Here is a 26,884-nt window from a genome sequence, read left to right on the forward strand (position 1 = left end):
CTTTTGCCAGGGGAGTCTATGGGAAAAAATCTTTTTGTTGTGAAGGGCCAGGCGTTGCAATTTAACCATTTGGTCTGTTTGGGGGGCTTTAAAGAGACATTACAACATATTAACTAACATAAACTGCCCACATCCACAGCTTGTACAATACCTGAAAATAACAGCACTACTGATTGGTTAGGACAAACTAACAACTCCTCCCACAAAACAAAATGGCTACCATGAAAAAAAATGTCAGTCTCAATTATGAAATGAAATTCAAGCTGATTATCAAAACAATGTTGTAGAAGAAACATGGTAACAGCTGTTGTCCCCTGCTCCTCAACATTGAGATTTGACTCAAAGGACGCACTCAATTCCAATAGAGATAATATACCAGAGAGTGTGCATAATGTCTCAGAAACAAGCAAGTGAAGAGTACGGATGGACTGACATATCACACACATATTCCAAAAGGCAAATGTGACATAACAGTTGAGGACTGACCTGGCAGGCGTTATAGAGGAGCTGGTGCTCAAACTTCTTGATGCCCAGGATCTGCTGGAACATCTCGTACAGCTGGTCCTTGCTGAGGATGAGTTCGGAGGCGGCGCTGGCAGTCAGTCTCTGCTGGTGCTTCCTGGGGTCCTCCTCACCGCGGTAGATGGTGTCGAACTTGGCAATCCAGGAGCTCAGCACAGTCTCTTTGCTGAGGCCGTCGATCTCTGGCAGGCTGCGCACCCGCTTCTCTATGTGCTTCTTAAAAACCTCCCGGGAGTCGCTGGCCGAGCAGCCGCCACTCTGCACCATCCGGGACACGCGGTCACTTTTCAGGAAGATCTGCAATCAGTTGGTGAAAGACAGACTCATTGCTTGTTTTTTTAATCAAAAAGATTTTGGATCCTATATTCCTAGTTCCACTATCTTTATCTTACTATAATTACCACTATTCATCATTCCAACTGCTATTATTATTATGAATCATATTTTTCTATATCTGTATATCTGTACCAGTGTCTCTGTGTTAAAACTGGCAGCAACAGATACCACCAGCAAAGAGCCAGGATTCAGGAGCCAAGATCTCTGCCTAATAGGGCGTTTTTCCTCGCTACTGTGGCACCAATTGCTTGCTCCTGGGAACTTGTTGGGTCTTTTTCTATAGAGAGTGTGGTCTAGACCTACTCTATCTGTAAAGTGTTTTAAGATAACTCTTGCTATGATTTGATACTATGAATACAATTGAATTGAAATTGGGTTATAACAAACTCAGGAATTGCAAGAGTTACGATCATGTACCTAGAGTATAACTCACTCTGCTATCACCATGGATATTCCTACTCTTTCTGCCCTGCTTGCCTTCTACCCCCTACTTTAAGTGCAATACAGCAGACTTAATGTGTTCCCGTTTCACACTTTACATGAAATTTGTTTGTAATTTCTGAAGTTTATAACTTGGTAGTCTGGATCAACGGACATCCACCCGCTGGATGTCAGGTTTTCTGCGTGTGTATTGTTGTTCAGGAAACAAGAAACTTTGAGCTAGCAAACTACACGCTGAAAATAGCAAGCTTTGAAGAAAATTTGGATCTTGGATCTTTGGATCTTAGTAACATTGACACACCTTACAGCAGTGTTGCATTGCTTGTGATACACAGTATATAAACCAGTGGTAACTAGCACTACCTTTTATGAATATCATTGTCATCAGTGTCTCCCTTTGTATACAGTATGTATTTATCTTCCTCCAAATATCTTTAATTTTACTATATATGTAAATACACTTCGAAGTGTATGTCATATATTATTTGTACTTAATGTACTGAGCATCTTGGACTAAAAATCCCACGTGTAAAAATGCCACAATTTTTTCATAGTGGAAGGATAGAACAGACTTTGGAAAGACACACTACTGTTCACTTATATTGCGATACAGCATAGCAGGTCAATTTCACGACACAGCATAGCCTCGTAATACATTATAGCATCGTGATACAGCATAGCATTGCAACACAGCATAGCATCGTGATACAGCATAGCATCGCGATACAGCATAGCATTGCGATACAGCATAGTATTGTGCAACTGCAACACAGAGTTTCCCTTCCGGGAAGTATTTCTGATTCTGATTCTGATTGTGATGCAGCATAGCAATACAGCATAGCATCGTGATACAGCATAGCAATACAGCATAGTATCGTGATACAGCATTGTATTGCGATACTGTATTGATATACAGACCACAAGTATCGATCTATTATTATTATTATATATGTCTTGGTCAGTTTGTCTGCTTGACAATCCCATTTTGCAGCAATAAAAAATAAGAGAAATGTTTCTTTTTACATAAACAGATGTTGACAAAGTTTCTTTTTGGGGACATCATTTGAAATTCGTAATTGGTAAAAATTGGTCAAGTTGGAAAAAAGGTCATGAACTGCAACATATCACAGGATATTGCAATATGTTTAAAATTGCAACAATATTGTATTGTGACATGAGTATGGTGATTATATGGTATCGTGAGGTCTCTGGTGATTCCCTTCCCCTACTGTTGACCATGTTTTATTATGTCATTTATTGATGCTGTAAAAAGCACAAATGAAATTCTAGTCACCTAATTTGTATTGAGAACTCCCAGAGACAGAGTTCATAAAACCTGGAGCAATAAAACCAAACTGTCTGCAAGGCATCACTAGAGAATTTGTTCGGTATTTTAAACTAGAACACTGTACCCTCTTAAGAGCCATCTTATACCCCTCTTCTTGTTTTCTCATGATGATTTTCCACCACCATAGACACAAAGAAGACTTCTAACCATAACATGCAAACATTTTGGCATTGAGTGAAAGCTGACTCATATTTGAAAGACTCTGGTTTGTGACTGATGGTGAATTCCTGTCACCTGCTGTCGTCACGGCCTTGCTCTTTGTAACCCTATGCCTCCGTTATCTCTATCTTTCTATTTCTGTCTGTCTCCCTTCCTTTTTCTGTCTGCCCGCGTCAGTTTTAGCCTGAAGCTAAAGTCGAGCAAGAGAGCTTTGGGTTTTAATTGAATTGGATAACCTGTGCCACTGGCTTCATCTGTTAAATATCACACATTTCTCATTTGGCCTGCTTGTGCTGCCACATTAACTGATATAGAAGTGCCAGTCAATGTGTCAGCGTCACCAAGCCAACAGATACACTGCCTTGTTTTTGTACAAGCACCCAACAGCCCCCTCAAATCTTCATTGTCCTCCTTTGCAACCCTTGTTTCTGGATCAGCTTTTTGAAAACACGTAGTGATTATACAATAATGTCCTTTTGACAGATTGGTGAACTGTGCTGAGTACATCATCATGGAACTTCTGGGCATGAGAGTGCATTTACACCAGGCTTGTTGTGCATATCTGTAAGATACATTTTTTCACTTTAGTTGAATTTTAAAGAGCTGTAATAGTGTTACATTTCCCATTGTGTTATATGTAGAATGGGAATATGCATTTTTTATGTATTTTTGTACAGAGAGCGTCTAGCTGGAGCTAGTCTGCAGCCACCTTCCCTGGTCCTTTTTTAAAATCCAGATTAAAACCACCTAACACAAACAGACTGTATACATAAACCGGTACGCACATGTCTGTGTGTGTACAGTATGTATGTATTGTACATGAATGTGTATACACTGAAATTTACACTCAGGTATTCTTAATTAGGTATGTTAATGCAGTCCATTACAACAGTGCTACATTAAATCTTGCTTGAAGGTTTGGTATTATAAAGAAGTTGTTCTGATAAACTACATGTCTTAGTGTATTTCAAAGTACATATGTTGACAAAAACTATGGTTTTAAGTTACAGAGCAGGTGGCACCTTGTATGGTTGACTCGGCCACCAGTGTGTGTGAATGGGGTGTATAGCTGCCTGTAGTGTGTATTGCTTTGAGTGGTGGCTAAGACTAGAAAAGTGTTATAGTAGTCTAGCATTGCCAGACCTTCCTCCACAGCGCTGCAAAGGTACAGTGGTGTGAAAAAGTGTTTGCCCCCTTCCTCATTTCCTGTTCCTTTCCATTCCTTTGTCACACTTAAGTGTGTCGGAACATCAAACCAATTTAAACAATAGTCAAGGACAGCACAAGTAAATACAAAATGCAATTTGGAAATGAAGGTGTTTATTATTAAAGGTGAAAAAAAATCCAAACCATCATGGCCCTGTGTGAAAAAGTGATCGCCCCCCTTGTTAAAACATACTATAACTGTGGTTGTCCACACCTGAGTTCAATTTCTCTAGCCACACCAGGCCTGATTATTGCCACACCTGTTCACAATCAAGGCATCACTTAAATAGGAGCTGCTTGACACAGTAAGGTCCACCAGAAGATCCTTAAAAGCTACACATCATGCCGAGACCCAAAGAAATTCAGGAACAATTGAGAAAGAAAGTAATTGAGATCTATCAGTCTGGAAAGGTTATAAAGCCATTTCCAAAGCTTTGGGAATCCAGCAAACCACAGTGAGAGCCATTATCCACAAATGGCGAAGACATGGAACAGTGGTGAACCTTCCCAGGAGTGGCGGGCCGCCCAAAATTACCCCAGAGCGCAGCGACGACTCATCCAAGAGGTCACAAAAGACCCCCAAACAACGTCCAAAGAACTGCAGGCCTCACTTGCCTCAGTTAAGGTCAGCGTTCATGCCTCCTCCATCAGGAAAAGACTGGGCAAAAATGGCCTGCATGGCAGAGTTCCAAGGAGAAAACCACTGCTGAGCAAAAAGAACATCAAAGCTCGTCTCAATTTCTCCACAACACATCTTGATGATCCCCAAGACTTTTGGGACAACATTCTGTGGACCGATGAGACAAAAGTGGAACTCTTTGGAAGGTGTGTGTCCAAGAATATCTGGCGTAGAAGGAACACTGCATTTCATAAAAAGAACATTATACCAACAGTAAAATATGGTGGTGGTAGTGTGATGGTCTGGGGCTGTTTTGCTGCTTCAGGACCTGGAAGACTTGCCGTGATAAAAGGAACTATGAATTCTGCTGTCTACCAAGAGATCCTGAAGGAGAATGTCCGACCATCTGTTCGTGTACTCAAGCTGAAACGAATTTTGGTTCTGCAGCAGGACAATGATCCTAAACACACCAGCAAGTCCACCACCGAATGGCTGAAGAAAAACAAAACGAAGACTTTGGAGTGGCCTAGCCAAAGTCCTGACCTGAATCCTATTGAGATGTTGTGATATGACCTTAAAAAGGCCGTTCATGCTCGCAAACCCTCTAATGTAACTGAATTAGGACAATTCTGCAAAGATGAGTGGGCCAAAATTCCTCCAGGACGCTGTAAAAGCCTCATTGCACGTTATCGCAAACGCTTGGTTGCAGTTGTTGCTGCTAAGGGCGGCCCAACCAGTTATTAGGTTTAGGGGGCAATCACTTTTTCACACAGGGCCATGATGGTTTGGATTTTTTTTCACCTTTAATAATAAACACCTTCATTTACAAATTGCATTTTGTGTTTACTTGTGTTGTCCTTGACTATTGTTTAAATTGGTTTGATGTTCCGACACACTTAAGTGTGACAAACATGCAAAGGAACAGGAAATGAGGAAGGGGGCAAACACTTTTTCACACCACTGTAGGTCTGGCTAGTCCACACAGCATTCTGGGATGGGAGAAACACATGCTCTGGTTTATTGCCATTTCTTTAAACCGATCCCAATCGTCTCGGGTGCCGGACAGAGCAACGGTTCCGCTGCAAAAAAGCCTCAGCAAGGAACTTGTTTCTCTGCATCAGTAAAATCAGATTTATTTATATATAATTATTAGTAAAGGCCCTATGCCCTTATTTAGAAATGTGACCAATCATTTGTGACCAATTATTCAATATCAGGATTGATTCTATCTCTCTATTACATTAGGTATGTCACAACAGCATTATTCCTTTTCCCAATCTGTGTTCTGCCTAGTCCTGGTCTACTGTGCTGTGATTGGCTAGTACTACTGCAGTGTATTCTACTCTGTTCTCATTCTGTTTTAACATGTCTCAAAGTGAGACTGGTGTTTGTTTAACGGCAGCCTGTCACCGCCAATATGACTATTTTTAAAACATTTTTATATTTGTAAGCAATTATGAGAGACCAAAGGAAGCCCTGAAAGGCAAGGTGAAAACAATATTTTTCACCATTGTTTGTCAAATCCTAAGTTTATCGCCAACATATGGGCTGTTATCTCCTCGAGGACATAATATGCATAGGCATCTTTAATGTGTTGAATTATTGGCAATGCATCAAGATGCCGCATACTGGAGATGCACTTATTAAAACACTTTATATTTAAATTTCTTTACTTAAAACCAAAACTTAAAGTCGTTTATAACATTATAGTAAGTTAAACTGGATGAAGATGTAAAAACTGAGAAGTGTGTCAGAAGTAATGACTGAAGAAGTAGTCCAACCAACTCACCTCTTCTGTTTGCAGCTAAGGCTCAAAATATAACAGACCGTGAGTTTTGTACTATCTATTGGGAATATCTCAAAATCAATATATACGCTTGGAAAATGACTTCAAAAGTGATGTTTACTGCGAGACCTCTTATTGGCTTTTTGCAATGTGGGCCATCCAAGAACTGAAGTGTATTTGACTTGGTCCCTCCGGATGTTCTATGTCAAATGTCGAGTTGTAAATGAATATTGCAATACAGACTGTTAAAAAATGTGAGATGCAGGAAAGAGGCTGGCTCATTTTCCCTCACATTTTATTTCCCTCTTCTATTCTTGGTGGATCCAGTCACTGAACGCTGGTTGTTAGGGAGCATATTATTAAGACTGCCCCGAGGAGCTCAGTGCACGCTCTGCATCATTTATCAGAGCCAAGACAAGTTATCTCCGCTGAGCTTTGGATACATTTCGCCCCAATTATTAGCTTTCCTGCTTGGGCAGATTCATTTTTAGCAACAAGAGGCTTGTAAGGGGAACCTAACAGCTTGAGGAAAGTAGTTTGCACATCTGAAAGTAATGGTTGCAGACATTCCCTATGTATATATAATGATTTAGAAATAACAATTTTTATCTTAATTTAATTTGGCTCTACAGAGAAAGTGGCTGTTTTCAGAATCACCTACTAAATACAGACGAAGACAGTATCCAGTTATTATGTTATATTTTCTAATAACTTTAAATGAGGAGCTGCTGCCTGCACTCTACCAGGCAAATTAGCAGCAAATTAGCGGCGGATCGCTAATTTCCTAGTCTCGCATTGCCAGACCTTCCTCCACAGCATTGAGAGAAGGAGGGTCTGGATTGTCCACACAGCATTCTGTGATGGGAGAAATATGTGCTCTAGTTTATTGGCATTTATTTAAAACAATCTCAATCATCTTAGGTGGCGCTTAGCGCTGGATTGAGCAACGGTGTCGCTGCAAAAAAAGCCCCGGGAAGGAACTTGTTTTGGTGGAACGTGTGTACGTTCAAAGGTTGTTTTAGTCGTGCAACAGAAAACTCAGATTGGACAGATAGTCTAGCTAGCTATCTGGATTTACCCTGCAGAGGTGAAGCAGTTAACCATAGTCCTCAGAAATCCACCGGGGGTTAGAACGGCAACACAAAGAAAGAGGAAGGTGACGGACATGACGAAAAGAGGAACATCTCTTTCTTTTCTTTTCAATGACGTTGAGTCTGAAGGTGTTTCAGGATGTTTTCAACGCTTTTCTTCCCACTACTACCAGTATATAAACCACTTACACCAACTTATTACCACTAGTTTTACAATTTATTTTTTCGACAATGGTCAATAACCATCATTTACATTATTTTATACCAAATTTATACCAAAAAACAGAAATTGTGAATTATTTTGACTAATAGTTAAGATCAAAAGAAGAGTTTTGTAAAAGTTTAGTCAGGATACTGTTTGAAACCATTTAAACAGTTTTTTTTTCAAATGCTATAAAATTAAAGAAACCGATCTGAGCCTTTATTTTACTTGTGTAAGGTGCGGGACCAACCATGTTATTTTTAGACACTTTGGTTGAAAGAAATCCAAATTTCTGATACACTGTAGAAACGTTGAAAGCAGGTCATATTAGTCACGAGGAGGAGGGTTAAAGGGTTAAAAAAGTATACTAGTAACAGAGTGAAATAGCAGTGTAACCAGTGGAAGGACTATTTAGATCCTTACAACACTGAAGAAATACTCTGTTCCAAGTCAAAGACCTACATTGAAAATGTTATTTAAGTAAAAGTATCCAAGTATCATCAGGAAAATGTACTTAAAGTATTAAAAGTAAAAGTACAGTAAAATCCTCCCATTATAGATAGTGTAAAGGATCCAGTTGTGTTTAATAGTCTCATCATCTCAGCTGGTCTTGTAGGCCTAGTTTACTTATAATAAACTATCAGATTTTATAAATTACACGTGTTTTGTGAGAAGAAATCTTAAGGTGTAAAGTAACTAGTAACTAAAGCTCTCAGATGAATTTAGTGGAGTAAAAAGCAGAATATGTCTCTCTGAGATGTAGCGGAGTAGAAGTAGGAAGTGGCATGAAAAAAAAAGACTCAAATAAAGTACAAGTACCTCAACATTTGGAATTAAGGACAGCAATTGAGTTAATGTACTTAGTTACATTCCACCACTGAGTGTAACAGATCATAGACTGACCTCATAGTAGCTCTGGACAGCATTGATGAAGGCTTCATCAGCCACGATCTGCGTGTCTCCACTGAGGAACGCCTGGAAACGCTCCTTGACCGTCTGCAGGTGCTGCTTACTGATCTGAAGGAGACGGCAGGAAACAGGAAGATACCATATTTAACAGAAGTATACATTTTTGTCACAAACCCATCCCTTTGGGCATGTTTTCCCTGTCTGTCTGGTTTGTCTTTGTGTCACGTTCTTGGACGTAACACCGTTCCAGTTGCCGGGCAACGAGTGCAAGGCGGGATATCCAGGATCACCTGAAACTGCTCTCACCTGTTCCTCATCAGCAATCTACACACCTGGTCCTGATCATCATCACTACACCTTTTAAGGTGTGACCTGACATCGAGTCCCTGCCGGATCTTTAGCCAAATTCATGTGTTGTGCTTGTGTTTCAGCCTAAATTATTTGCTAGTCAGTCTCTGTTGCTCATGCTTGTTTGCTTTACTGGAAGAGTAAAAAAAATAGCCTGTTGTTTTGTTTCCGGTATAGCTAGGTCCAGTGTGGTGTTTTTCTAACGTTACTAGTTGTTGCAACAGCATGTGAAAAAAAAACACAAAGTGTGCTAGGCCAAAAAATGACACTGTTAAAATGGGTTTGTGTTAACGCCTTTAACGTGTTTAACTGACATCACTACTTTTTAATAAACTGCCTGTACACTAACAAAGTTCAGCTTCGATTTACATGTAGGGACCCTCATTATGCTACCGTGGAAGTGTGGGGCTATTTTGAGTCTTGTTAGTTGTAAAGAAATAGGGATTTACCACTAGCATTACTAGCTAATTAGTGGTTTGTGCTAAAGCTGGTCACAATCGATTAGCACAAAAACATCCCAGAGAGCGGTCAACTCGGTACCCATGTGTTATTAACCCCTAGGTTCATTTTGTGCCAGAATTGTCCTTTAAAGTATCTGTTGTAACTTTTTGATATTAATGAATGACTGTTACATTCAAACCATTGCCAGATGAGTTGCTAAACTTGAGTGAAGACCTCTTCTAAAGAGTCCATCATGTTTTTTTTAATCCTCCGTGTCCTCCTTGGCTACTAGCAACTGCGTGGCGGAGGGGTGGGGGTGAAGCGTGAACACGGAAGGCTTGTATCATGTGGACGCGGCGACAGTGTAGAATTCCTCATGGGGGCGACAGAAACTACGCGCTACAGCTTTAATGCTTTTGTTTTGAAAGTACCATTCAGTTTTAGCCACCAGGGGACGTCTACACATGTGAGGAATCAGGGATGTAGCAGGTAGACACCGGGGACGGCTGATGTTTTTCTTTTCCTTTTTTTTTACAAGACACACAGAGAGTGATTGTTCTTTGTTGTCATGTTTGCTTCTATCAAAACGTGGACAATAAACACATCACACAACACCATCTTTTGCCTGGACAATGAATGTTTCTGACCTTGGTAAGACTCACTCCTTCGATGCCTCAGTGGCTGTTTTATTTTTCAGTTTTGAGTTACTACACTACACTACACCACCAATACAGCTGCTATAATGCATTTCTAGGAAATGACACTATTATCATTGTCTTTACTCGTGTAGGGTTTCTCATTGAGCAGATGCTGTCAGCAGCGCTGCCTCTCTCTCTTCTCGTCCTCCGCTGGCTCCTCTCACAGCGGCTTTAATGAAGCATTACGCTACAGTCTGTTTCACAGTTCATGCTTGCTTCGGGTCTCTTTTGTGCATCTATTTTGCCAACATCTTTTAATGAATCTCCTGAGGTGTGTTTTGACATGTTTTTTTTACTTTTAAAGAAGCACTGTAGGGCTTTTATGGCACAACTCCAGCTACTTCCAAGATGCAAAGAGAAGGAAGAAATGTGGAGAAAGTCAAAACTCAAGCAACTCTCGTAGCATAAAGAATGACTTCGTTGTCCAACCAACTTGTTTAGGCTTGTGACCTTCATCGGGGTCACATTAAACAATGGGTACAGAGCAAAACATTTCAAAAACATGATGGACTCTTTACTCAAGTTTAAGCGGGTACACTCTTCTGAACACAGTCACACTGAGAAAGACAATGAGAGTTGTGTAGAGCTGCTAGTCTTAATTGGATTTTTAGCTACTCATTTGGCATTGGCTTGAATGGAACGGACGTTCATTAATATCAAAACGTTTCGCTCTAAAGCTTTAACGGATACTTTAAAGGACAATTCTGGCAAAAAAATGGGTGCCAAGTCAACCATTCTCTGGGATATGGTTTCGTGCTAATCGAATGTGACCAGTTTTAGTGCAAATCACTAATTATCTTGTAACGCTGGCAGTCGGGGCACTGGTAAGGTAAAAAGAAATGACCATTTCTATACCATTTACAAGGTTCAAAATAGCACCACACTTCCAAGGTAGCATACATGTCCCAACGTGTAAACCAGAGCATTGAGAACATTGTAAGTGTAAGAACAGTTTATTAGAAAGATAGTTTATAAAGACTGTACTGTTCGCGTGTACAGGCAGGTGCCATCTTCAAAGGATCGCAGTTCTCAAAACCAAAATTTACCATTTAGACGTAAACGTGGAAATGAACAGACCATGTGGTAATGAAACCACTTTACCATGGACCCAAAACAATGGACAAAAGCACACGCTAACACACGACTGATTAGCACCAACAAGACTACAAAGAGACAGGAGGGCTGCGAAAGGGAGTATTATCAACAAAATACCTCCCCAACAACCGAGTATGCAACTGGATAACAGATTTACTCCACTGCTGCAGGACCCTGGACATCCATCGGATCGGTCTCATCGTCACACAGCACGGTAAGGACTGAGAGGAGTTCAAAAAGTAAAAAGATTTAGGGAAAGTTTCTAGGGCCCTATGATTTCTGTGATGCAGGAAACGCGCACGGAATCACAGAATCTACACATGAAAACGGATTTCTCACACGCGGAATTCGCATATACAGTGGCTTGAGAAAGTTTACACACCCATGCTAAAGTTGATTAAAAAGAAGAATAAAAAACACATTTTGGAAATTGATCTAAAATTAAATTGAAATTGAAATTAAAATTCAAAAAAATTAGAAAAAAACAACCTTTTGAGGACACCAATCTTTGTGAATGAATAAGGTGTTGTAAATAAATAAAAGTTCTTCCTTAAAATATAATCTACCTGCCTCTATGGGAATTTACCATAGGGGTGTGTACACTTATACACACCCCTATGTTAAATTCCTGTAGAGGCAGGTAGATTTTTATTATTAAAGGCCAGTTATTTCATGGATCCATGATACTGTGCATCCTGATGAAGTTCCCTTGGCCTTTGGAATTAAAATACCCCCCCCCCCCACATCATCACATACCCTTTACTATACCTAGAGATTAGCATGGTGTTTTTTCAGTTAGCTTAATAGCTGGCTTGACTTGCATTAAGAGATGATTTTATGGAAAGTTCCCTATGCCTATCTCCATGTATGGTGAAGGGTATGTGATGATGTGTTTGAAACCTGTCTGAAAAAAATGAGACAGATCATATTTTAACACACTAACAGGTCAGGTCTTTGGCAGGAAAATCATTTAATTAGTGATTTTATTATTAAGCACAATCTTGATTTTACCTGATTAGACCATAATAACAGTGACACTGTTCTGATCGAGTCAGCTCCCCCTGACTTCTGATTTATGAGTGAAAATAGAGTCAATAAGAAAGGAGGTGGAATCGCCATTTTGTTTAATGACTCATTCCCATGAATGCAAATATCTTATGGAAATTTTGCTTCTTTTGAATATGCTGATGATATTTCTGAATATCTACAGGCCACCTAAATATTGTGCAACCTCCTTTGATGACTTTACTGAACTGCGGTCTATAATCTGTACTAACTTTGACCGTGTAATTGTTGGTGATTTTAACATTCATGTTGACAACCCCCAGGACAGAGCGACCAAAGAACTGTAGTGTTTCAGCATCTGACGGAGCCAACACACAATAAGTGGCACACTCTGGACTTGATAGTCTCCAAGGGTCTGAACATTTCCAAGGTTGTGGTGACAGCTGTTGCTCTCTCTGATCCTTCCTGTGTTTTCTTTAACGGCTCTATCACTGTGCACAAAAGTGTCCAAACAAAGATAATCAGAAAACAGTATATCACTGAAAACACCGGTGAATCATTCATTCAGCTTTTCTCCTCCACCCCCGCCCTCTCTTGGGTCTCAGTCACTGAGATTGTAGATAATGTCAATTGTGAAATTACAAATTAAATAACAAATGTTATTGATGCCATTGTTCCCACTAAGGTCAAAGCTGTCTCTGGTAAGAAAAGATCTCCATGGAGAAATGCCACACTGGTAAGAACTTGTGTCTGTCTGTTTCTGCATGTGTTATTTTGTCTCCCTCCCTCTCGTTTTTTCCTCTCTGTGATTTTGTGGCCCTGGTTCCTATGTCCCAGTGTGTTGTCTGTAACTGTTTTTGAATGTTATGTTTACATTATGTTTTCTAAATATAAATATAAAATAATAAATTTGATCACAAAAAAGAAAAAAGAGCATGTCAAAAAGCTGAACACAGGTGGCGAAAAACTGTTCTCCAAGTCCATTGTGACACCTATAAAGAGAGACTTCCCATTTCTAATTTAATGTATAATTTGGGGGTGGCAGTAGCTTAGTCAGTAGGGTTGGGAAAAGGAGGGTTGCTGGTTCAAGTCCCCATACGGTGAACTGGTAGTTGGAGACGTGCCAGTTCACCTCCTGGGCACTCTAAGGTGCTCTTGAGCAAGGCGAGCCAACTGCTCGGGGCACCTTTTCATAGGCAGCCATCCGTGCATATATAGGTAGTGAGCATGTGTATGTAAATCAGGCTTGTTTGTAATAACAACAGAGTGAAAACATTGTAATTTCCCCTTGCGGGATTAATAAAGTATACATTATTATTAATTTGTAATTGAAGAATGCAAGGCGTCCTTCTTATCTGACATTATGGCCAGAAACAATAATAATTTGAATCCTTTGTTTGTCACTGTCGCTAGATTAACAAACCCTCTGCTACCAGTAGCATCTGAACTTGTATCCACCAAGGCCTGCAATGAATTTGCCTTTTTCTTCAGAGACAAAATTCAGAAAATTAGACAAACAGTCAGTGCCTCCATATCAAGTACAAGATGTGTGTCATCACAGTGTCCAGGGAAAACAAATTCCAATGTGACACAATTTTATACAATCATCCATAAAGACTTGGAGGGCATTATACAACATCTGAAAACCTCCTCCTGTTGCTTTGATATTCCACCAACAGGCTTTAAAATAATAAATAAATAAATAAATCAAATTGTTTGGCTTCAGATCTTCTACAGCCATTGGCCTACTGCTTTTTTACATGTGATGTAAACGCAGTGTGTGGTGGTCCCCCAGTTCCAACCTAGGTCTTTATTTATTTATTTTTTATTTTATTTTTTTGCAACCTGGATCTAACCATAGACACAGACACACCGACATCATACATGTGCATGCCGTCATGTTTTGTTAATGAAGTTTTACCAAGAATGCATTATTACATTACGCTGTGCTACACAATTATCCTTCAACAAAGGCAATCACACTCTAATGAAATGACCAATAAGAGCCTCCCTCGCTGCGAGAAGACTCCACACCCATTGGTTTCGGTCCGCAGCCGTTGCCATGGTCACTGCAGCAGAGGAAGCAGTATGAGATTACAGCTTCCATAATGGGGGTCAAAGTTCACAGTTCAGATTAACTACAGTAGCCAGCTGTGTGCTACTGTTGATCCATAACACAGCAGTGTATGGCTAAATGCTTTAAAGCAGGGGTCAGATGGGAATATGTGCAGCTGGTATTGAGCCTGTAGGTAAGTGTGTGTTGTCTAACTTGGTTTAGGTACTCTGTCAAATGTGTCCTTCATTAAAAGAAGTAATATGTCTTAAAGGTTGCATAAACACATATGCAGATAGTCTGTGACATGACTTTATTTGTCAATGAATACAGCTATGTCCAAATTCACGGTCTGCAGCCTTGGAGGCTGCATTTATAGACCAGTGTTAGTTTTCTCTAGCTTATTAACACATTTAAATGTATATCCTGCTTAATCTACACAATCTTGGCACCGTTTTTTGTGCAGTTTAGTGTCCCATATTCCCCGTAACGTAACCCCATTTGTACAGGTCCTAACCCCTGACCCATCGGCTGTCCTAACCTTAACCACTCGAGGTCATATGTCTAACCCCAACCAATCGGCTATCCTAACCTATATAAAAAGCCTACATGGTCGGAAGAATGGAGCGTCTGAGAAATGGGCATTCCCCCTCCATAAACCAGCCTGACGCCAGCTAGCTCTAGAAGGCTAATGTTAGCTTTGCTGGGGTAGCTGGATAGCTAGATGTGTAAGAGCCGGCTGTGGCCTCCGAGGGCGGCAGCCACTGAATTGGGACCCAGGTTACCATGCTCCTGCAATATTTTTTACCTTTCTACCTCTTTTATAATTTTTTCTTCATTCTGAATTCTGCTCAAATTAAACTGACTTTTGAGACTTGTACAGAAACCAAGGAGGCACTGGCCCTCCGATGGTTGGTCACTTTCAGGCACTCTCGTCCATAAACCCCATTAGTTTAACTTGATCGACAGCTATCTGGACGCTGCCTCCTCAGTGCTGACAGAGCAGTCAGTCATCAGCTGACTGCGGCAAGACCCTAAGTGGGGGTTTGTGCATTTGTGTTAACAAAACATGTTGCACGGACACCACCATCACCAAGATTCACTGCTCAGCTAACCTTAATTATCTCATGGTTAAGTGTAGACGTTTCTATTTGCCCAGAGAGTTTACATCAACAGTAGTAACAGCAGCCTACATACCACCGAATGCTAATGCTAAGATTGCCATGAAAGAACTGCATTCTGCTATCAGTAAACAACAAACTCGTCCCATGGCTGCCTACATTGTCGCGGGTGACTCGGCACTTGGAAACACTGACTGGAGAGTGTTTGCAACTCAGGCCACCCATGACTCCCAAACGGACATTGATTGATATGCCTCCTCCATTCTGGACTGTATCAACTCAACAGTGTCACCACCCTCAAACGGATTATCACTTTCCCCAATCAAAAGCCATGGATGGTGGATGGGTTGGCTCAGTTGGTGGAGCAGGCACACATATACTTATAGGTGTATGCCTCCATGCAGAGGTCCAAGGTTCAAGTCTGACCTGTGACAATTCCCTGCATGTCTTCCTCTCTCTCACCTAGCTGTTCTGTCCATTAAAGGTGGAAAAGCCCCAAGAAATAATCTTTTTTTAAAAGCCTTGAATGAACAGTGAGGTCAAGAGGAATAGCATTCAGATCAGGTGATGCTCAAGCCTATAGCTCATCCAGGGCTAAGCTAAATAGAGGCATGAACCTCATGAACAACTCTGACCCCTGAAGCATATGACAAGGCATCCATGCCAATGCAGACTACAAAGCTACTGACCTGATAAGTTGAACCACTTCTAAGGCCACTTCAATAGGAACAACAAGGAATTTGCCACCAAGGCTGTGGTCTCTGCAGATCAACCAGCCTCACAATCTCCATCACCGATGTGTGTGTGGCACTGGGCAGGATTAATGCACACAAGGCTGCTGGTCCTGATGCTATCCAAGGTATCTGAGATGTGTACTCAGGGCCTTCTGCTGTGCAGCTGACTGAGGTTTGGACTGAAATATTTAACCTATCACTAGCCCAACCACCTCTGTCATGCCAATGCCAAAAATACTCCACTGCAACAATGACTTCCATCCAGTTGCACTCACGGTGCGGATCCACATGGCCGTGCGACGCTTCTGTCACACCGTGCTCTACTTTATTCCTATGGGTGACGTTAAGCAACTTTAACGCTTCCGCAAAGCATCCCAGGAAGGCAGTGCTGCATTTGAAAAATTGCGTCCAAAAAGCTGGCAGATGCCCAATAGCAACACCTATGTTTATAGACTTTAGTTTAGTCAACTGGGCATCAATACCTCCCTCTGTAACTGGATTCTGGACTTCCTAACCAACAGACCTCAGTCTGTTAGGTTAGATCACACTTCCTCAACCATCACCCTGACAACCACAGGGATATGTGCTGAGCCCTCACCTTTGAGAACAACAATGAGATAGCCTATAGGGAGGAGGTCCAGCACCTATCATCCAAGGGCACTGACAACAACCTGGCTCTCAACACCATAAAGACCAAAGAGCTCATTGTGGACTTTAGGAAGTCTGAAGCTGGCACACACACACATCCATACTCATCAACGGGACAAAGGTGGAACATGTCACCAGCTTCAGGTTTCTGGGTGTCCACATCTCTGAGGACCTCTCTTGGACCCTCAACACCTCTACCCTGATCAAGAAGGCTCACCAGGATCTCTTTTTTCTGAGGAGACTCTTTTTTTCTGAGGACACACACTTCTACCGCTGCACTATTGAAAGCCTGTGGCACAGTTTTGTATGGCAACTGCTCTGCCCATGACCGGAAAGCACTGCAGGGGGTGGTGAAAACTGCCCAACGCATCACTGGTTTCTCACTCCCCTCCATCACGGCCATCCAGGGCAAGAGATGCTTGCGTAAGATGGGCATCATCATCAAAGACTGTTCCCAACACAACCACAGACTGTTCACCCCACTCCCCTCCGGGAGGTATTTCAGGTCTCTCCACACCCGAACCAGCAGGTTCAGAGGAAGCTTCTTTCATGTGGCTGTCACCCTACTGAACTACCCCCCCCCCCCCCCCCCCCCCCGCCCCCCGTATCCCACCCCCTGCGCATACTGTACACATCTGTCTATATGGTTCAAACAGAGTATCCATATTTACTGCACATTTACTGCACATAGCTGTACATACTGTTATTATGTTGTTCTTATTATATATTTTGGTAATACACTGCATATATCTATATTATTCTTACTACTATTATATGGTCATTGCTACTACATTGCACATATCTGTACATGTTGATCATGCACTGTTCACATTACATAGCCATATTTATTTTTGCTCTTATAACACTGCAATATATTTCTGTTGTGCCCATGCACACCTGTCTATTCTTCTGCTTTTTTGCACTGCATTTTGTTGTGTTTGTACTTGTACTCTGCACAATGAAAATAAAGTTGATTGTAATCTATCGTCAACAGGAAGCTCAGTTTTTATTAACGATGTAGAGCAAGATTGCACCATAAATAAAGGAATGTATGTGTCTCTCATCTGTTCTGTTGTTCCTTGCCTATCCTTGCCTATCTTGTGCTACATCGTTACAGTTTTTCTCAATCGATTTGGCCCATGTACTGAACCAGACATACGATTGTCAAAACTCAAAAATGCTCACAACGTGGTACATTCAGCACACCGCTCTATGTAACCTCTAAAAGATGATTGCTCAATTAAAATAATCAACTCCTGTTTCACATACAAAAATACATTTGTATCTGAGATTTAAGTTCAGATAAGGCAACAAGGTTTTCTTAAGAAAATAATTGGAAAGTACTTGGCTCACAGGCGTTATTCACACTCTCTGTCTAATCACATATGGTTTCTGAGGGATCAATGGAGACTCCAGTGTTTTCACAGGATGCCAAGCAATGCAGTCATTTATCATTATACAATACTGTAATAATATATATAACTATACTGCTACAACAGCTGTTTTTCGTTGAACTGTAATTGTACAAAATATGCTTTATTGGAATAAAGATAAAGCCATTTGTGCTTAATTTGTATTACACAAGGATGGAAGTCACAAGTCAATTTCAAACACCTTATTTGTTTGAACTGTGTGATGAACATAATCACCAAGCTAATAATCTTCACTGCCCAGACAGCTGAGTAATTATCAAATCAGCAGATGTGAAGAGTCAACAAGCGTGTTGGTCTAAAACTAGTTCTTTTACCCTGTTGATGTGATTTTGCTCCGTGAACACTGCCTGGCAAGTGCTTCTAGTTCTGAGTTTATTTTCTCTCCAATCGCAAGCAGCCAAAAAGCTGACAACATTTTGGTTTAGAGGAGATGTTTGCAAACTGTGAGCTGCCTCGAGGGGGGGTAGAAATGTGAGGCAAACAACCAGTTATGGTAGTTTGACAACAAAACAGTCAGCAGATCCCGGCAGCACCGGTGGCTATGCAACACGCATGAAGGATATTATGGTATAACTCACACACTATTCAAAATAAGGAGTTTTAAGGAGCTGTTACTTTTGCATAAAGGTATGGTCTGGTGATAGATGTATGTACATCCAATTGTAGACTGCAAACTGCTAATAGCTAATTGAGCATACTTTTAGTGGTGCCATTAGCCAAAATATGAACAAATATAGACTAAAATGACAAGGGGAAGCCCACAACGTAACTCACTTAAACCATGGCAGTATTATAGGAACTGTTGTAGTTCCAAAACATAATCAAAGCGATAACGGATGTAAGACAAGGAATATTAAAAAGGAGTGAAAACGTTATTCACTTTTTAATCAAGGTTCAATATGTCCCAAACATGTCCCAAACATGTACAGATTTGTGTTGTGTGAACCTGTGGTCATAAGACAAAAAAAAAAGCTTATTGAGTGGGGGACTTTGAAAACCCCTGGGCCGTAACAACTCAAGTCCCCACGGCCAGATTTAGTTGATCCTCACATGTTTGGGCCTAATCTTGACCTTTTCTGTAGAACCTCCACAGAGTCCTATTCACCCCCACAACTTTGAAGGCTGTTAGAATATCAAAATTATCTGTAGTAATTTTCTGTATTTTCTGTATGTACGTATGCATGACATTATGACATTTGAAGGGGCCCCCCCCTTACCCCCAAAACCATATGAATGTGTGTCCCAGGCCAGGATAGGAAATTATTTAAACAATGGAAAGACCAACAAGCTACTGACAGACATGTTCATATTTGATTCAATCAACAAATGTTATTTTTTGTCTTAAATCCACCAGCCATTTTCATTTTAGACCAACATTTGCAGCATCCTGAGCCGTTTTCGTAAGGTTACTAGGAAAACTCAGCCAAAACAAATTTCCTTTTGCATTTTTAAAGAACATTGCAATTTTTTGTGAAACTTTCTCTGTCTACAGCAACTTCATTGAAATAAGCATACAAAAAACGTTGCAACCTTTAGCGCAATTTTTTACAAAAGCTCCCGCAACATCCGGCATTTTGGGCCGCAACAATCTAAAAAAAAATGCTGCGAAATCCTGGAGGGCCTGTCTTAGGCTCTATGCTCTCTCGTTCCACTCCAGTTGTGCATGTTGAGAGGCATCTGTTGTAATGCAACACTCTCTTACCACTGCCACTCCAGGGGGAAGATGGCAGAGAGAGAAAAAGAGGGGCAAAAAAAAAGAAAGGAGAATTCCCTGGATAAGAGAGGGGGGAGACAGCGCCGCCAAAAGAAAAGAATGAAAGGAATCAAAGAGGAGTAACAGAGAACTGAACAAAGGGAAAAATACAAGCATGGATAGGGAAGATGAGACAGCTTGAAAGATAAAGAGGGAAAGATGCATATTTTGTGTTACTTTGTAGATGTTGTAGAATGTAGAAAATTGCAGTCTAATTTACAGTAGTTTTATTTATGTTGTAACGTTGTGAGGTAACGTAATTTCTTTTGACAATAGTACGTAACAGAGGTGTGGACTTGAGTCTCATGAGTTGGACTCGAGTCAGAAGTTTAAATGAGAAAACAGCGGCTGAATGTTGATAGACAGCTGAGAGGGGTGGCTGTGGCTCAGTGGTAGAGTGCTACCTGCCAATTGGCCAAGTGTCCTTGGGCCATTGTGCTTTATAAGAACAGTCCATTCATATAAATGTGGTCACTGAATGCATTATGTCAAAACAACACCTTCAGGAAAAGTTTTAAAACCCAAGAATTCCAATTTGCTACAGACAGACAGACAGACAGACAGAAAGACAGACAGTGTCAGCAGAGCGTCTGGTGTGAGTGGCAGAATGTCAGCAAGTTGCTACAATTGCCATCTGGGAGCTAAAAACTGACACTACAACTGATCACTACTGTGTGTGTGTGTGTGTGTGTGTGTGTGTGTGTGTGTGTGTGTGTGTGTGTGTGTGCGTGCGTGTGTGTGTGTGCGATTGTGTGTGTGTGTGTGTTTGTGTGTGTGTAAATTAAAAATGAACCTAGAGATCTCAGACTAATACACCTTTGCCACACACTTAATCTAAAAAGACACTTCCCGTTCCCCTGAGTAACAGGCTTGATTACTTACTTTTTAGCTAAATCAATGGTCATTAAAAAGCAGACCCAAAAAAACAAAGCTTCTTCAGCAGAATATAAAGAAAAGGGACTTCGGCAAGTTCCGTTTCATGGCTCTTCCAGATTGTCTCCACAAGACGAAAGTTTTGCAATCACATGGAGGGCCTTTTTGAAACAGTGACTTTCTCTGCTTCTAAACAGAAAAGTTAGTCTCTACATTGTATTGATCTGGAGATATTAAACATGATATAATTAGTGAGGTAGCCAGGAACTTTTATAAGACATTGACCTATCATTCTTGATAACATAACTTACAGTTAACCTACAGTTACAGTTAACTAACAGATCACTTTTTGCTCGCAGGTTTCTCTGTAGATCTACCCCAACAAGTTTCTCTATAGATCTCCACCTACAGGTTCCTCTATAGATCTCCCCCTACAGGTTCCTCTATAGATCTCCCCCAACAAGTTTCTCTATAGAGCTCCCCCTACAGGTTCCTCTATAGATCTCCCCCTACAGTTTCTCTATAGAGCTCCCCCTACAGGTTCCTCTATAGAGCTCCCCCCCCAGGTTCCTCTATAGATCTCCCCCACAGGTTTCTCTATAGAGCCCCCCTACAGGTTTCTCTGTAGAGCGCCCCCCCCCCCCCAGGGTTTCTCTATAGAGCCCCCTACAGGTTTCTTTAGAGCCCCCCCCTACAGGTTTCTCTATAGAGCTCCCCTACAGGTTTCTATAGAGCCCCCCCTGCACCTTTCTCTAAAGAGCTCCCCCTACAGGTTTCTCTATAGAGCCCCCCCCTACAGGTTTCTTATAGAGCGTTCTCTATAGAGCTCCCCCTACAGGTTTCTCTATAGAGCTCCCCCTACAGGTTTCTCTATAGAGCTCCCCTACAGGTTTCTCTATAGAGCTCCCCCTACAGTTTTCTCTATAGAGCCCCCCTACAGGTTCCTCCATAGAGCTCCCCTACAGGTTTCTCTATAGATCTCCCCCTACAGGTTTCTCTATAGCAACCCCTACAGGTTTCTCTATAGAGCGCCCCCCCCCCCCCCCCTACAGGTTTCTCTATAGAGCTCCCCCTACAGGTTTCTCTATAGAGCTCCCCCTACAGGTTTCTCTATAAGAGCTCCCCTACAGCGTTTTCTATAGAGCCCCACCCTTACAGGTTTCTCTATAGAGCTCCCCCTACAGGTTTCTCTATAGCTCTCCCCCTACAGGTTTCTCTATAGAGCTCCCCCTACAGGTTTCTCTATAAATCTCCCCCTACAGGTTTCTCTATAGAGCTCCCCTACAGGTTTCTCTATAGATCCCCAACCCCTACACCTTTCTCTAAAGAGCCTCCCCTACAGCGTTCTATATAGAGCCCCCCCCCTTGAAGATTATCTATAGAGCTCCCCCTGCAGGTTTCTCTATAGAGATCCCCCTACAGGTTTCTCTATAGAGCCCCCCCACCCCTACAGGTTTCTCTACAGAGCCCCCCCATCCAATCGTGTGGTTAAAAATATAATCTTCTTCTTTGTCTATGTTAGCTACGTTAATTTTAGCATATTAATGTAATATACTGTAATATAGAACTTTGTTTTCAAGATATTTCTCTATTTGCTTGGTTTAGTATTGTTTTTATTTAATTTTATTTCATTTTTTGGTTTCTTTTTGTTATGTAGTTTTGTATGCAGGTATTGTTGTATTTCTTTTATTTTATTTATTTTCTTTTCTGCATATGTGTCATGAATTCTTTTAAGTCTGTTTAAATGTAGTTTTGGACCCCAGGACGACTAGCTGGTTGTCTAGGCGTCAGCCAATGGGGATCCTTATAATAAATATAAATACAAATACGCATTAAGGCGGTCGGTGGTCTCCATACACTATGCATTTCCTGTTAGAACATACTCCGGTGGTAACTAAGTTCACATCGACAGTACAGTTGTGGAGAGAACCTTCTGGAAAGCACTTTGGAACTCAACTTGCCATTCAAAATACCCTTTTCGTTATCCGTTTCTGCTCAAGGAGCTTTGTTTCTGCTAGCCATCCTCAACTTTACTGCTGCATCGCTTCCTGATTTCCCAAACTATTGAGCAGCAACGGCCCAAATCACAGAATGTACGCACGTTAATTGAATGTCGTTAGGGTGAGGAATTTGCTTTAAATCATTATTGCGTTAATTTTGAAAGCTTTTATTTTTATTATTATTATTATCATCATTATTATTATTATTATTATTATTAATCCAATGAAGCATGAGCACACACACACACACACACAGTGTGCTCTTACAGACATCATTGACATTAACCCTTTCTCTTGCACAGCAGGGAACATGCTCAAGCTCCCTGGTGATGACGTAACATCGAATAAACGGGTAAATCCAGATTACACACTGCACAGCAGACCCTACACAGGATTGAGAAAGTGCCCATCAGGGCGGGAGCTGCTTTTCACACGCTCACACACAACGCTTTAACATGAGTGCAGGACAGTAGTAAATGCTTACAGTACACACCCACTGTAGCACCTTTCACACAGCTCTGCACTTACGGCGTCTTTGTTTATTCACACAGAAGCAAGCAGAGGCCTCTTCACTGTGACTTCACATAGCATGTCGGCATTCTGGGAGAGAAAGAGGCGTGATGTGTAACACCACAGCGTCGGCAGCTAGTGTCTGAGCCGATCTGCACCGCTAATCAACCCCAAACTTTATGCATCATAGCAGCCCAACTGCCAGCAGAGAGAAGGACAGAGACGACCGCAACAGTCCTGTCTTGAACAGACTATGTGAATGGAGTTTCTCCTCACCCATGCTGTGCCCTGAACACTCTTTATGCAAAACTAAAATAACGAAAAACTGCAAATCTAAAAGTATGTTTTCAAATCTTACATGTTAAACTGCATATCCACAGTTGTCTAAAACATCTTCCCAGAGCACTGACATTGTGATTGAGAGCGTAGGCCGCACAACAGGCCGCCCACCAAGCCATCCACCAAGTCATCCAACAGGCCGCCCACCAAGCCATCCACCAAGTCATCCAACAGGCCGCCCACCAAGCCATCCACCAAGTCATCCTACAGGCCGCCCACCAAGCCATCCACCAAGTCATCCTACAGGCCGCCCACCAAGCCATCCACCAAGTCATCCAACAGGCCGCCCAAAAAGCCCCCCACCAGGCCTCCCAACAGGCCACCCAACAGGGCGCCCAAAAAGCCGCCAACCAGGCCACCCAACAGGCCGCCCAACAGGCCACCCAACAGGCCACCCAACCAGGCCACCCAACAGGCCACCCAACCAGGCCACCCAACAGGCCGCCCAACAGGCCACCCAACAGGCCACCCAACTAGGCCACCCAACAGGCCGCCCACCAGGCCTCCCAAAAGGCCACCCAACAGGGCGCCCAGAAAACGGCAAACCAGGCCACCCAACAGGCCGCCCAACAGGCCTCCCAACAGGCCGCCCAACAGGCCACCCAACAGGCCGCCCAAAAAGCCGCCCAAAAGGCCGCCCAACAGGCCACCCAACAGGCCGCCCAAAAAGCCGCCAACCAGGCCTCCCAACAGGCCGCCCAACAGGCTGCCCAACAGGCAACCCAACAGGCCGCCCAACAGGCCGCCCAACAGGCCGCCCAAAAAGCCGCCAACCAGGCCTCCCAACAGGCCACCCAACAGGCCGCCCAAAAAAGCCGCCAAACAGGCCACCCAACAGGCCGCCCAAAAAGTCGCCAACCAGGCCTCTCAACAGGCCACCCAACAGGCCTCCCAACAGGCCACCCAACAGGCCGCCCAAAAAGCCGCCCAACAGGCCACCCAAAAAGTCGCCAACCAGGCCTCCCAACAGGCCACCCAACAGGCCGCCCAAAAAGCCGCCAACCAGGCCGCCCACCAGGCCGTCCACCAGGCCCGCCAACAGGCCGCCCAACAGGCTGCCCACCAGGAACCCATGAAAGGCCGACCAAAAGGCTGCCCACCAGGCCACCCAACAGGCCGCCAAACAGCCGTTTAAGGTCAAAAGACAGTGTACTTTTCCCATTCGGTGGCATTAAATCAACCTTCTGTGGTAAGTTTCTAGACCTGCTAGACAAAGTGTAGAGCTTTCAATTTAGATAGATTTCACTAATCTAACATTGACATAGCAGGGATTAGTCCACGGCGTCACCAGTGAATAGAGGCACAGACAGCTGGAAATCCACAGTTTCCTGACCCTGGTGTGCTGTGATAGACTGTCAGTTACCATTTTAATCACACCCCATAAAGAAATACATAAAAACGTTTGTGATTGCTCACCGAGGGCCAGGACGGCTGGCAATCTGTCTGATCGGGAGGGGGGCCAGGCGCATCAGACGAAAAGCACCCAAAGGGACACTTGTTACACGTTAAAGTCACTTTATCAGTCACAGGGAGTACACACAGTTGTGTAATGTCTTCTGTGGATCTGATTAAACTTTGTGAAATCGGAAAAAAAAACTATTTTAACAGAAGCCTCTGTCATAAACTGGAGGCATGGAGCTTCAAAGACATAGGGAGCTTGCCAGTTAACAAAAATTGCTGTACTGTACTATTGCAATAAGGGAAATGTAGGATAAAAAGTAAGACCATTACACAAACAACCAAGTCTCTTGCCATTCCTTGAATTTATTCTCTCCAGTTAGACATTTTATCAGAATACATCATATTTCTTGCCCCACCACTGGCAAGAAATTTGCCCCCCCCCCCCCAAAAAAAAGGTTGAATTGAAACCTGCGCCCTCGGACGTCACTGGTGATGTAAAGCTTGTGGAGAATGGTCCTGATGGCTGTCTGAAATGCCACTAACCCGTCATGCTTAATTGCCCTGCAGCCCTGCAGACGCTGACGATGAGTATCATATTAGAGTTTCAATAGATTAGATTGGTAGGATGATTCACCCCCAGCCTAATTACACAGCACTCATTGCTTTCTAAAAGTGGATGTGTCAAAGGACCTCCATACACTGAAGCATGTGGTGTACTTTCATGTATAGCCGTGTGTGTGTGTGTGGTTAGCTGTGTGGGTGTGTGTTTGTACATGAACACAACAGGCCAACTGACAAGGCTTTTGTAATCATTAGCAGCCTACATGCTGTCCTCTTGAATTATGCAGACACTATTGATCCGTTTCTACACACACACACACACACACACACACACACACATGATCACACACGCACACACACACGCAAAATGCTGGAAACCTTTGATGGCATAATTCAAATTATGATTAATTAATTAATTAATTTCTTCAACATCCTGGTTCCAGTTATCTTTATTGTTTAAAGTGCATTTTAATGGTCTGCTGCTTGTTTGTGTCCGTTCCTGCATGACTGGACAGAAGTGAGAGCAGAAGTTCTCCAATGATAATGTGGAAAGAATTTTTGTCTGGAAACCTCTGTTTCTATTAAAAATAAACTGTGCAGGCCACTGAAATCTTCCAATAATCATAACAACATGAGTCATCTTGTTTTCCTTTCATACATCATCTACTGGTAGCCCTACAAATCAAAGCTGCAGCCCAAACCAGATAATCACATTTGGCTTTATAACTATCACTTTGTCAACATCTCTGATGACCAAAAGCCTAACTGATGAATGTTTTGATTCTTCAGCATAGCCTGGATAGGATTAGTTTACATGAAACATAGCCGACACCAAATCCTTTCTTACATGAAGCGTCCCAACTGACTTTCACATATGCCTTTGTGGCTTGGGCTGCTAAAGTAGTTGGAGGTCTTGCTTCACTCTTCAAATGTGTTTTGAATCTAAACTCCAATCGTGATCAACTCACATAACACTCCTTGGGCCAGTTGTTCAAAACATTTAATCTGGATCAAAATGATCCGGATTTGTAAATCTCATTTTTTGCTATTTAGGATCAGGTAATCCGTCTTACTTTTGTGCCGTTTTTTTAAAGCAACATTGGACTGGATCACCCTGATCCAGATACAGTATTCAAGATGACCAAATCCGGATTACCAGTGCTCTAAATGGGACAACATATCACAATGTGGGCTACCAGCCAGGTGAAGAACAGGTAGAAGAGCCAGCATGGGGTCACTGGAAGGGTTTCTT

General features: G+C 42.2%; 1 protein-coding gene across 1 annotated transcript in view; it reads right to left on the reverse strand.

The window, feature by feature from the left end:
• Positions 1 to 486: 486 nt before the first annotated feature.
• Positions 487 to 26,884, reverse strand: part of LOC116676169 (calcium-dependent secretion activator 1-like) — a gene marked incomplete at its 3' end in the record, with an annotated part of 39,927 nt that continues 13,529 nt past the window's right edge. Inside the window, exons 2-3 of the mRNA XM_032507474.1 lie at positions 8,614 to 8,727; positions 487 to 819 (exon numbers count right to left, since the gene is read on the reverse strand). Of these exons, the coding sequence (XP_032363365.1) occupies positions 487 to 819; positions 8,614 to 8,727 (447 nt within the window). The remainder of the gene's footprint in view (positions 820 to 8,613; positions 8,728 to 26,884) is intronic.

The sequence above is a fragment of the Etheostoma spectabile genome, unplaced genomic scaffold (genome assembly GCF_008692095.1).
Source record: "Etheostoma spectabile isolate EspeVRDwgs_2016 unplaced genomic scaffold, UIUC_Espe_1.0 scaffold00002773, whole genome shotgun sequence".
Lineage (NCBI taxonomy): Eukaryota > Metazoa > Chordata > Actinopteri > Perciformes > Percidae > Etheostoma > Etheostoma spectabile.